The sequence below is a fragment of the Oxyura jamaicensis genome, chromosome 1, assembly GCF_011077185.1.
Source record: "Oxyura jamaicensis isolate SHBP4307 breed ruddy duck chromosome 1, BPBGC_Ojam_1.0, whole genome shotgun sequence".
Classification (NCBI taxonomy): domain Eukaryota; kingdom Metazoa; phylum Chordata; class Aves; order Anseriformes; family Anatidae; genus Oxyura; species Oxyura jamaicensis.
In genome coordinates, this window is record NC_048893.1 from 175,971,228 (window position 1) to 175,983,948 (window position 12,721).

At 42.9% G+C, this 12,721-nt stretch overlaps 1 protein-coding gene across 3 annotated transcripts; it reads left to right on the forward strand.

Moving 5' to 3' along the window:
- Nucleotides 1-2,841: 2,841 nt before the first annotated feature.
- CYSLTR2 (cysteinyl leukotriene receptor 2) lies at nucleotides 2,842-12,470 on the forward strand. 3 transcript variants are annotated; one of them, XM_035323198.1, is made up of 2 exons: nucleotides 2,842-3,072; nucleotides 9,021-12,470. In XM_035323198.1, exon 2 carries the CDS (start codon nucleotides 9,197-9,199, stop codon nucleotides 10,127-10,129), a length of 933 nt encoding a protein of 310 aa, XP_035179089.1. In that variant the 5' UTR covers nucleotides 2,842-3,072; nucleotides 9,021-9,196; the 3' UTR covers nucleotides 10,130-12,470. The 3 variants fall into 3 exon arrangements, with proteins under 3 accessions (XP_035179089.1, XP_035179094.1, XP_035179079.1); XM_035323203.1 differs by having other exon boundaries at nucleotides 9,032-12,470; XM_035323188.1 differs by having other exon boundaries at nucleotides 2,843-3,072; nucleotides 9,174-12,470.
- The last annotated feature ends 251 nt before the right edge of the window (nucleotides 12,471-12,721 follow it).

Genomic DNA, 12,721 nt, shown 5'->3' on the forward strand with positions numbered 1-12,721 from the left:
TTTTTTTTTTTTTTTTTTTTTTTTTTTTTTTTTTTTTTTCCCACAGAGAACTACCAGCTCTCCAGAAATACAGCACAGGTGTGAGGGAAGGCCTAGCCCTCTGGAGCATGTGGTAGAATGGTATGTGTTTCAGATGCCCATGCTGAGCAAGGCGTGGGGGGTAGACAGCTCAACTGGCTGCCACCAGGTAGTGCTTAGCCCACAAGGACACTCCAACTAGCCTACAGAAACTGCTGAACAGGGGAAATATTTGTTTTTAACTGGTCTGGAATGCTTATCTCAAGTCTGAAAGGTAAGCTTCTCCATGCAATGGCAATGCAGAGCCTGGCTTTGCTCACCACTGTGGGCTGGAGGTAGTGGGGCCCTCCTTCATGGGCAATGCACTTGTGCAGGGCTGGAGGGGAGGCAGGTCTGTATAGAAGGGGAATTAAAAAGAATGAGTCACCCCATCCTGAAACTGGGCTTTTGTAGAGCCCAGAAATGTAAAAAGGGAAGAGAAACAGAGGCAGGATGGTGTGTAACTGCAACCCATATGGGTGGCTTGCATTCTACTGTGTCCTGAATCCTCTGTGAGTTTTACGGAACTCGAGATGCAGAAATAATCTGGGTTGTGAACTGTTGAGTGTGATGTGCACACAGAGACTTGTAATGAGTCTTTTCATGATATTCCGAGATGGCTTCTCCAGAATTGCTGAAGTTTTTATTAGTAAGAAATGTAATAAACTCTCCTCGGAAGCTGAGTCATCCACTGACTGTATATAAAAAATCCCAAACAGTCACTCTGGATCTAGCTCATCAGGTGCAGGGTGAGCTGGCAGCCAACCCCATCTATTCAAACTGAAGCTAAAAGCAAAATGCAGAAATACTTTATAAAAAGGAAGGGAAAAGGTCTGTCCAGAAAGCAGGGTGTACTAGAATGTGAATATAGGAAGTCTTGCAGGCAATGAAGATAACCATATCATATGGCGAAAGAGTCACTCTCAAAACACATTCAGGAAAATAACGTGATCAATGTCTAACTTTTTTTGCATGTTTTAGTCTCTGACTCTGTGTATCTGGGAACAGCCTGCCTATCAGTCCCATCATGATTATCACCGTGAACCATGTGATAGAGATGCTATCAGACTGCTTTTGCACTGCCTCTGCCACTTGCAGATAAGATAGAGTTAAGATGCAGTCTCGGTGGATGACACATCCTGTGAGATAATTCCGAGCCCATAACTCTCCTCCGGCCACGGTCTTGTTGTGTGAAGCAGTCATTCCCCATGCTGCCTCTTGCTGCACATCATAACTTCCTCCTAAAGGGCTCTGCCCCTGAAAGCTGCCCACAGGGTCATTTCCTACCCTGCTTCGGTCAAAAGAGGCTGGGTGAGCTAAAATCTCCTGTTTCAGGTACCTACAGCACCTGTCTTTATGGCCAAAGTGCATTTGGGAGCACACACATGAGCCACTGCTGGCAGACCTTGGACTGAGACAACAAGCAAAGCAGACAGCTTTAGCCACATCTAGAAGAGGATGCCTTCCACAACCCTTGGTGCCACAAGAGCTGGCAAGTCTAAGTTAGGCCCTAACTTAGTGTGGATCACTCTAAGTGGAGTGGTTTAATTTGGGTCCTAATTCAGCCACCACACCTTGAAAGTTCACTTGACATTGACTTCTGCCAGGGGCCTTTTTAAACTTACTTTGCAGTGTCAATGCAAATATAGGCAAATGTCCAAAGCCACCACTCGTGGATGTTGAGCTCACCTCAGAGACTAAAGGTGTTAGTCTAGTTCCCTGCTAAGCTGTTTTTCATGTCCTCCTTCAGGTCCACGCTAAAAGAAGCCCACGGAGACACTTGAAAGCTATATGTACCTCCTCCCTGGGCTTTGTGAGTTTTGGTGGCACTGAACCTCACAGCCACTGCACGTTGCCCACTACAACCCCACATAGGGAGCACACCCAGAAGCCTATTCCACCAGTTCCAAAGTCCATGTGTACAGCCAGAGTGAAGAGTCCCTGTGATAAATGAGAATCATATGCAAGTGGCCAATGCAGGAAAGATTACAAACGGGATTACCTAAAGCAATTTGGGATGTAAACGACTACAAATGTAGGTGGTGAGAAGGTTTGTTGGGAGACTCCCCACCTGCTGAGCTGTGGTAAGCAGCTCTGTGTGAATTCCTGATTGTGTTTCCTGAGGTTTATGAAATAAAACACAGCACCTAGAGGCGTGTCTGGTCTACCTGTGTGTTGACAACACAGAAGAGGGATAAACAAGCAGTTATAAAGAATTAACAAGCTTTGTTTAAAGAACCCTATTTCAGCATTGCAGTTGTCCAGGAGCACCCAACCGTGCACTTAGTGTAGCTCCACCGAGAAGTGGTAAAATATTAAGGGTCAGCAAGTCATTCTCTCCAGTCTCTTGTTCATGGCCTAAAATAGTGATGTATTCAGTTCTTATCTACATTCAAGGAAAAATAGTCCCTCTGCTCCGTAAACTTGTCTTCAGACTGCGAGCTGAATTAGATTTCTCATGAACTCCTATATGCCTGCTTATGGTTTTGCTCATCGTGACTTTTCTGCATAAGAAGCCTGGGAGATAAAGTGGGTATATGGCCTCTCCATAATTCCAATAACAACTCTTATAATGATCCATGTGAAACATATACAGGAACATCTTCTAATATTTCAAGCAATCCTGATTTCCCAAAAGTGCATATATTTAAGTGTGGGCCAAATACAGAAATCCAGAGAGCTTCCAGATACCACGTAAGCTGCAGGGCCTCTTCCATTGGGTGGAAGATATGAAACATTGCCATGTGATTGCTAGCACCACTCCTTGAGCTGAGAACATTTCTCTCTTAAGAAACCATAAGGTCTGTTCATCAGGATTTCCTTTCCTTTCCTACTACTCATTGCCCTTCTGTGGCTTCTGCATAAATAGCATTTGGATTTTGCTTTAATTTTTTGTGATTTTTTTTTTTTTTTTTTTTTTTTTTTTTTTTTTCCTTTTCACTAACAAAACTGAAAGTTGTTAACAGCAAGCAGAAGAAGGAAATACTGAGCACACCAGAAGGCACACGAGCTGAGGTAAGACAAGATTTGTCTGCTTTTTCTGATGTAGATAAAAAGGGTTGCAATAACTAAAATACAAACTACTAAAACACAACCTTCATCTTACTTGCAGTAAACTTTGTATTTGCTAGAAGCTGTGATTGTCAACTAATTTTCTCTGTGATAACACTGGGCTTCTGAATTTTCTTTGGCAGAAAAAAAGAAAAGTAGATTTATTTAACTAGGACAGTTTCCAGATGGAAGATAGCAGTCAAGTAGTGGGTCTGATTAAGTAAGTCTCGTTTTTTAACTAGATGACAAATATAGATTTAGTTTTAGGCCAACTTTTAAAATAAAAAGGACTAGAGGTCAGAATCTTGCGTGTAGAAAGGTTAATAAAATGCCACATGTTTTGGCAAATTGAATTCAGTGTTAATTCCAAATATTACATTCTGTTACATTTATTCTTGGTAATGCTGCTCCTGAAACACAAAGTGAATACTAGAAAGCAAGCCAACATGAACTTTAAGGAATATTAGAACTTCTGTTGCTTCTATATAGCAGCAATACCACAACTGCCTTCCTATTCAGATAATGAATATGATGAGACTAAACTGTCTGGGGTCTTCTGCAGACAAAGGGATACTGTGATAGGTTCACGGAACACCTCTTTTTCCTGTAATACAACCATGTCTGTATGTCTCTTAGCATTACAAAGATACATATTTTGAATGAATAGTCTGAAATCCTTTTTCATCATTACATATACAGAACACCTTACTGAAAATATGTTCTTTGGTAGTTTTCTGCATTACAGAGATCTCAGTAGTAGATCTCAAAGCAGCAGATTTTGAGCTTTTACTTGGTCTTTTTCAGTTTGGAAATGGAGAATTCCACATTTACACATTTAGCAGAGGTCCCCTCCATCACACCTCCCCAAAAGCAGTGTGTCCTTCTGTCCGGGCAAGCACAGAAATTGTTCCCACTGTCAGCTGAGATACTGGCTGACTTGTCTGTCTGCTCATGGTGTAGCCCCCCACTAGAACTGGGGAGAGCCCGGACTGGCAGTGCTGCCTGCTCCTTACTGCACAGCGGAACACCCTCTTTTACCTACTTGAAAGCAGACTCCCAACAGCCCTGCTGAGCACCACAAGTCCCAGTAACTGTGGGACCCCATGAATAATGGTGCATTCACACTATCCTCCACCTCCGCAAATCTGCAGACCATGACCGTATCCTCCTGTATGTACTGAAGAGACCCAGAGTTTTTAGTCCTCACTCTTAAAATCCTCCACAAATCTGGTCTGAACTCTAGATTACTGAACTCTAGAGGACTGCATTGCAGATTTGTTAAGCCCCACACTTTGCTTCTTACCCTTTAGCCAGCTTTCAGTCCGCAGGAGAACATACCTTCCAGCTCTCTGGCAACTTAGAAACATTTAGTGCAGAGCTTTGCCAAAAGCTTTGACAAATCCAACGGTGTAAATGTATAAATATGCATATACACATATATAAAATGCCCCCCTTCATCCATCCTTACAGCCTTTCAGCAGGTGAGTAGGGCAGTATCGAGATCACTGACTCACAGCCTTGAGCTCCTCTCTCAAGCCTTTCTTGTAGGTGAAGAGCTGTACTGGTGGCACACTGATCCCCTGGCTCTGTGCTTGATTGTAATGGTGGGTTATGTGCCTTGGCCAGCAGTGTCACATTTGAGATCCTTTGGGATACTCACATGAATGCCACCTGGTCCTCACTACTTATTGGCCTCTCACTTATCTAGCCAGCTTAATATTTCCTGCACACATATGTCAAGTGCATCTGGCTCCTCTGACCTAACAGGTTTTGTTGAATTTTCTGTGATTTTTTTTTTAATGCCCCCCCCCCCCCCCCAATTTTGGTAGAATGCTTGGTTCTGGACTGCTCTTCTGTCCCAGTACACTGCTGAACCAGGCTCTGCTGTGATTGCTAGGACAAGGCTCTCTCCATCCAAAACTGCTTTAACTAGGACCCATGCAATGCTAAAGATCAAATGCATCTTGAATTGTGGATTGTGGGACTAATTATCCTAGGAACTTGTCATTTGTTGCAAACAGATATCATCTCTGTATCTTGTCCTGATGCAGCATCACATCTGTACAAAGGCATCTGAAATCCCCTGCTAATACTACCTGCTTTCAGCTTTTCTCATCTCACTTAACATTTTCTGATGACTATCATCATCGTGATGAGAAGCTTGGTAGTGCAGTCCTGGTACTATATTTTTATTATCATAGGATGGGATGTCTGCCCACAAGGACTTTGTAGCGCTTCTCTTTAGCGATAATATTTTTATTCTATTGCTAGTTACACAGTCCTTCCTGCGCAGTGCCACTCCTCCACCTGTACAGCCTACACTATCATTACCATAAAGCTGGTAGCATGGCAACACAGGCTCCCATTGATTATCCTCTCCCCAGCAGTTCTCTGAGATGCCTGTTGCACCAGGGCTGCTGTTTCATGCCAAACCTTCCAGCTCCTAGGCTTTGAGCTTTGGGGCAGAATTACATATAAGGTCTGCTTTTTCTCACTCCCTCAATATAGCACGCGCCAGCTGTTATGGGCAGTTGGATTTGCCTTCCCTGGTTATTGCTGTTTTTGCAGCTGTGTTTTACAGATTTTTTTGCCTTTTCCCTCCTGGCCTTTTCAGTAGCGCGCTGGATGTCAGCAGCACTGCTCTTGCAGCTCTTGTCAGTCCAGCCCACTTGCACTCTCCCATGCCCGTCAGCTCTCCTGTTGCTTCTAATCAATTACTCCTCTGCAAACCTTTCAGTCTACAGTACCAGCACACCAGCTCCACTCTGGGTGTGGAGCAGCCTGTCCTTTCTGTACAGCTTGCCTTTATCCCCAAAGATCCCTCCTTTCCTTACATCCTAGATCTTTCCTCTCCACCGTCTAATTCATGAGCTGAAACACCGCAAGTCCGTGCAGACTGCTACCTGCACCCCAAACTTAAAATCTGATAGTCTGGGGACACTTTTATCAGTTTAGTATCTCCTTCAATCAAGATTAGTCTCCTTCTTCTGCTCTGTCAGTTCCCTACCATCTGTTTCTTGAGGGTGTTACATTCACTTTCTTATGCCACATAATCTTAAATCACACTTAATCCAGGATAAAAGGCAGCATTTTTATTCATAATAAAAATATATAATTTATTATATATATATACATTTATAAAATTTATAATAAAAGGTCAATATTCCTTTATGATATCCATAATAATCAAGCTGTAATTGTTTCTAGAAGACTTCTCAAAGGAGAAGAAAATAAAAAATATACTGCCCAAACTCAAACTCAACATCTAATCTACTTACAGAGCAGTTACTTCGGAAAAGCCTCCCTTTTCCTTCATCAGCAGATGTGCTCCCTCTCCTGCCAAGGTAGAGCTTTGGGATGTGCATCAGCTCCTTCTTCTTGGTAGAAAGTCACATATAGAAAAAAACTCCCCCCAGGGAGTTTACATGTCAATCTTTCTGTGTATCAAGGAGCCATCTCCTGGCCTTAGCTGGCTGGTGAAGGGCTCATGGCTTCAAGGATGGGATTAAAATTCTCTCCTTCTCCTCCATGGTTGCTTGAGATAGTCCTGTGTGGAATATATATTTCACTGCACATCTGTTTGACACTGATCTATAAGTTAAAACACAATTAATAGGAGCATCTGCATATGCTAATTGCAAGGGTCATTCCTGGCCCTTTACAGAGGGCAGGGACCATGGTGGTTAACATATTTCAGGTTAGTGGTCCCCAGTCTTTTTCTCTTAGGCAGCCCATAACACCTTAAGGTTTTACTTGTGTAATTTGGAGAGGAGTCTGAATACTGTCTCTCTTGCCAGGTGCAAGGATGCTGAGTTTCCTCAGTTACACATACACACCTGGTTTCTTGAAGGTCTTTGGCAGGAGAAGGCAGGAGAGAGAAGGAGCACAAAATAGCTGTAATGGTAGTTGTTAGCTGGATAACCTCACCTGAAGAGCTTGACCAATGGTGACTCAGGCTCTGTACCCATGGTGCCCATGGTGCTTTCTCCAGAGCAAAGGTACCCAAGGGCTTTTCATCAACAGGACATTCATTACTAGTGGTGCTGAGCAGGGCTCTAAATTTGACCATACTCTAAGTTCTTCTTCCTCTTTCTACTCTTTTATCTCACAGAAGGGCTTGGTGGCCCACACAACAGGGCTGCTTCTACAAGTGGCGGGTTTCTTCACTGATAGATATCCTGTATCCTGTTGTTTTTTGAGGTTTCTAAAGGCACAGATGCTTGAGTCATAGTAAAATACAATCAAAAGGTCTCTTCCCTTTGCAATACCTAGGGATGCAATGTTTCCCTGCAAAATGGGACCGGCTTCCATTAGGAGAAAAGCTGGTTCCTGATCCCACACAGAAAGCTTCAGTGTCAGACAGTAAATAACTTGTACAGAGAACCAAAATCATTCAAAACTCCTAAGACTGCAAAAGATTTGTTAGGGACGGTACCTTGTCTATCCCCTCCACTGTGGAAGAGGCTCTCAGATGAGATTTCCTCTAGGAGACCTTGTTTCCAGAGGCTTTGCTGGGCACTAATATTCAGTTTGCCCAGTTCTTCAGTGCTCCTCAGCTTCCTAGATATTGTCTTTGATTTCTGAATGGATGATTGCAGGCACTGCAAGGATGGACACAAAGTCACTGTGAGTGACTGTCCTCATTCCCTGAGCTGTCATAGTCCCATCTTGCCACAGGGTGGGTAAGGGCTAAGAGTTCACAAATCACCTCTCGTTCACAGCAGCATTGCCAGTACTCTAGTGAGCAAGTGGCAGACAAGGGCTCCCAAATCTAGAGCCCACTCTTTCTCCTAGGGAGACTCCAGGAGTGCAAATAATTTCATTTAAAATCATGAAGCCTGTGAGGTCCAAATTAAAATGCAACCCACTGTCATGTGCCATTGGTCCATTACCACTCCCTCTGGAGCAAATTAAAACGTCCTTCTTCATGCAGTTGAAAATCTCATATAATTCTCTTTTTTAGGGTAAAAAATTCCAGAGCTTCATTTCTGGGATGTGCTGGTAGATGCAGAGAGGGGATTGCTGTCCCACTGTCAAACAAGTAACAAGGCTAGAGACTTCATTTTCAAATACTGCAGGTTTGCTGAGAGAAGAAATGAGGAGTTTAGCAAGGAAATAGCCTCTAATGAGAAATATATATTATTTAGAGTGGTTTAGTGATCAGAGATTTTGATTTGATTGAAATACGGCCTCATGGAGGGGGGAAACGTCACTCTCTATGAACACAGCCTGTTTTTTCGCAGGCCATTTTCATTAGGACTGCTAATGCAGGCAGTCCTGGAAGTGTGTGTATATGAGTGTCTGATTTAGAGGAAATGAGCACAAAAAAGGTTGAAAAAGCAGTAAATGAAGCAAAAGCCCCACAAAAAAAAAGAGACCTTGGAAACCAATTAGAGAAAAGAAGAAATAAGGAGGAGGGAGTTAAAAAAGAAACCATGCATGACTAGCACAACATTTACTCAGTGTTTCAGGTCGAAACATCCGTAATTGACACATATTGAAGTATGTCAATATGCCCTTGGTATTGCTCAGGAAAGCTCAGTGACACGCTTTCAACATCAGATAACATAACAGAAAAAATTGTCTAGTTCCAATTACTAAATTGGAACTAGACAAATTTTGACTTTTTATCCTAATTTGAAGCACAAACTTACCAGCAGACAGTGATTTCTCTTTTGATGTTTTCTTGGGAGGTAAGTGGGGACTCAAAACCTCCCTGCTACAAAATGGCTGATGGTAAGTCGGGTTATTTTGCATAGAGAAGATCAGGGAACTGCCATCAAAATGTAGGCATAACATTCACCTTCAAGAGCCAGCATTTTCATAGTTTGAGATAACAAACAGATGCTGTAATACTGAAACCATGTAGAGCTTACTTGGTGCTTTATATCTCGAGAATTTTACATCTTGAGATCATTTACAGGAGCATCGCAAGTGATTACTCATTAAGGAACCTTTATTTTCCACTGCATCTTGTAACTTCTGCCCTGTGAAACCACCCCAGCATTGAACTCCCTGCAGAGGCTGCAACCCTGCACTCACTCCCCTTCTTTCTACCTTGGCAGGAAGACAGAGACAACTCCAGACTATGAATATTTCCGAGACGATGACAAACAACAACTCAAATAGCAGCTCATTCAACTGTACCATTGATGCCTTCAAGCAAACCATTTATCCTGTCATGTACCTCTTTATCTTCTTCCTGGGTGCTGTTGGAAATAGCCTCTCCATATATGTTTTCTTCCAGCCTTCCCAGAGGAAGACCTCAGTAAACATTTACATGCAGAACTTGGCTGTTTCAGATCTCATGTTTGTGAGCACTTTGCCCTTTCGGGCCTCTTATTACCTGTTGGGATCGCATTGGATATTTGGTGATATTGTCTGCAGGATTATGACTTATGCCTTGTATGTGAACATGTATTGCAGCATTTATTTTCTCACCGTGCTCAGCGTGGTTCGTTTCACCGCCATTGTTTACCCATTCAAGCACTGGAAAATAACCAAAATGAAGTATGCCAAGATAACCTGTGCAGTGATATGGGTCTTTGTTCTGGCAGCATCCAGCCCTCTGTTTTGCAAACAAATTGCTGGGTACAGTAACCCAGACAAATGTTTGGACCTCCACCCTGGAAGCACAGATATTCTCCTCATGATGAACAGCGTTGTCCTCATTGTGGGCTTCATCCTGCCCTTTTGCACCATTATCTTCTGCTATGTCTTTGCCATCAGGGCACTGCTCAATTCCAGGACTCCTCAGCGCAAGAAGACGGTCTCTCACAAGAAGGCACTGTCAACCATCATCATCACTCTCATCCTCTTCCTCCTGTGCTTCCTGCCGTACCACGTACTGCGGACAGTCCACCTGATGCTCGGCAGCTGGAGCCAGAACGACCTGTCCGTGCACAAAGCACTGGTGGTCACGCTCTGCCTTGCCGCCACGAACAGCTGCCTCGACCCTGTGCTCTACTACTTTGCTGCTGAAAATTTCAAAGCGAGAATCAGAAGTTTATACCGCAGGTAGCTGGGGCAGAACTGCAAAATCACATACGCACATTCCTGCTGGAGCATCTACACTGTGTCCATGCTATTAAATGAAAGAGGCTGCATGATGCTGACCACACTGCTCTGTGCCAGGCCCCTCTGGACCACAAGTGTCTGAGAAAGACCTCATGGGGTTAGCAAAACCAAGGCAGGAGCTCAGCGGCGTCTGGTCAGAGGTTAGGTGCTTGGGCATGATCCCTGGTCCTCATCTGTTGAGAGCTGTAGACGCAGCTCTAATGTCCACCTTCCCCACGAAAAGGGAAGGACAGGAATGTGCCTTGCTACTAGAGTCCGTTTATTTAATTTCATGATACCCAATGAGTGATTTAAAGGGAAACCACTCACCTGAGTATCTTAGTGTCTCTTTGCTCTCCTTTTCCCTGCGTGTGTAGCGGTGCCTGTCTCAGGTGCTGCGCCACCCGAGAGCTTCACACTCCCCTGCAAGGTCTCTACAAACACTCACCAAAGGTTTACACATAATAGAAATGTAAAGTATCACTAACACTTTCTGCTGAGGCTGACTTTGTAAATCAGGCAAAGAACCAAATGGGACCCAGTGCTGGCACAGCCTTTTCAGAAGGAATTACCATTTCCAGATTTTCCTCTCTGAGCTGGCCACTGAGGTATTTTGTTTAAGATTTCACTGATTATCAAGTGAGATTACGGTTTCCAGCAAACAGTGTGGGTACTGGGATGCTATGAATGATGACTATTGGCAGTGAGGGCAGGTAGTGGGCTGGCATGGACCTGGAAGGCTGCAGGTTTGGCAGCTCATCCTCGTGTAGGGATCCAGAAGCAAACTAAAATTATTTAGGCAATGATGAGTTACTCCTATGCGTGCTTTGGGAAATCTCATGAAATGGCTGTCTGAATTTTAAGTCCGTGAATAATTTCTAGCACATTTCCTACAAATCAGACCAGTTGCAATTAAGTGAAAACAGGGTCCAAACTCCGACCGCATTGAGATTTCTTTTTAATTGTACCTCATTTTTTAATAATAATTAAAAAAAAAAAAAAAAAAAAAAAAAAAAAGGCTTGTCATGGCTTGTCATGTTTCCCAGGAAAGCAACTGTCTCATGAAAACTTGCAACAATGCTGAAAGCGTTCTCTTCCTGTGAAATCCTCCCAAAGGAAGGTTTCTGCCAGTGAAAATGCTTTCTCAGTGCTCTGAACCTTGTTGGAGAAAGCTCTTGGTAAACTGAGCATTATTACTCCCAAGCAAAAATGACTGCAACTAGCTATTTTCAGCTCTGTCTCAAATTTGCAGAAAACAAGTCATTGCTGGTCAGGTGGAAAAGTACTTGACATAGCTTTCAGAAAATCTTGTTTTTCTTGGCTATCTAAGGGTTATGTTCAATTGAAGAGTCAATCTGTTTTAGTCATTTTATGCTGTCTTTGACGTAAGCACAAAGTTTTATCATGAAGTTTTCACCGTTCACTTTCCAAATCCTTGTTTAAATAGCTCAGATTGGCTCATGCGTCCCACGGCACATCTTGGAGCTGATGTAATGAAGCCATTTGAATTCCTGCAGTGCTGGGTCCCATGCTGTAGAAGGAATAAAGAGTAATACATAAGGTCTGCAATGTCAGTGGGATCAAGATGGTAGCCTGTGCAAAAAGATAGTGGGCAAATAATTAGAAGGAAAGAGGGCAACCTCTTTTTCTGTGTTTTTCCCCTGTCAGGAGTAAGCCTGAGCAGGGAAAAGTGACAATTCTGGAGCCTCTGGCAAGATACTGTATGCCTTAAATGCTACGAGGGAATGGAAAATAACTAGAGATGGTTATCTTCAGCCTAATCTCACCAAAGTGTTTGTGTCTGTGTCTATCCAAATGCACCCTATTAGTGAATAGTTTTGCATCTAAAGGATAGATATATCTCACTTGTGTCAAAACCATGTTTCAATAAACTAGATTTACTAGTTGCTGAAGTTATGTTTTGTATTGATTGCACAGCTAACAAGGAATCTCTTTGGAGTGCAGGGGGAGAAAGATGAAGACACAGAGATCGAGTTTGTGTAAGTGGGCTAACATTTCACAAGACAGAAATGTCTTTGGAGGTATGAGAGCATCCTGTTGTCATCTTCACCAAGGAAATAGTAGGGAACATGAGTCAAAATCTGAGGTGTGGATACATTAACAGATTTTCTTAATATTATTTATTGCAAAAGGATTGAAGATCATCCATGTTAGAGATCCTCACACACAACTTTAGCAATACGTGCATTACATGCCACACTCACATTTACTGCCATTTCTCTATTTGGCACCCTTGTATGTTTCTGCTCACTGAACAGAAGACCATGTAGTGGAAAAAACAACAACAACAACAACAAAAAAAGAACAACAACAACAACAAAAAAGAATAAAACCACACACCATGTTTATTATGAAAAATAAAGCTCCTGGCAGTTAAACTCCTAGCAATGCTTCTGGGTTCCTCAAGGGACCACCTACCCCTTACAAAGTATTTTGGTACAGTTCCTTAATTTTCCAGGAGACAAAAATCTACAAATAGCTATGTGCCTGAAAAGTTAAACCAATGGTAAATTTTTGAGCTTGAAAGAGACATAAG

Excerpts from the sequence above, each read along its gene's own strand:
- CYSLTR2 (XM_035323198.1), top strand. The coding sequence starts at position 9,197 with ATGAATATTTCCGAGACGATGACAAACAACAACTCAAATAGCAGCTCA.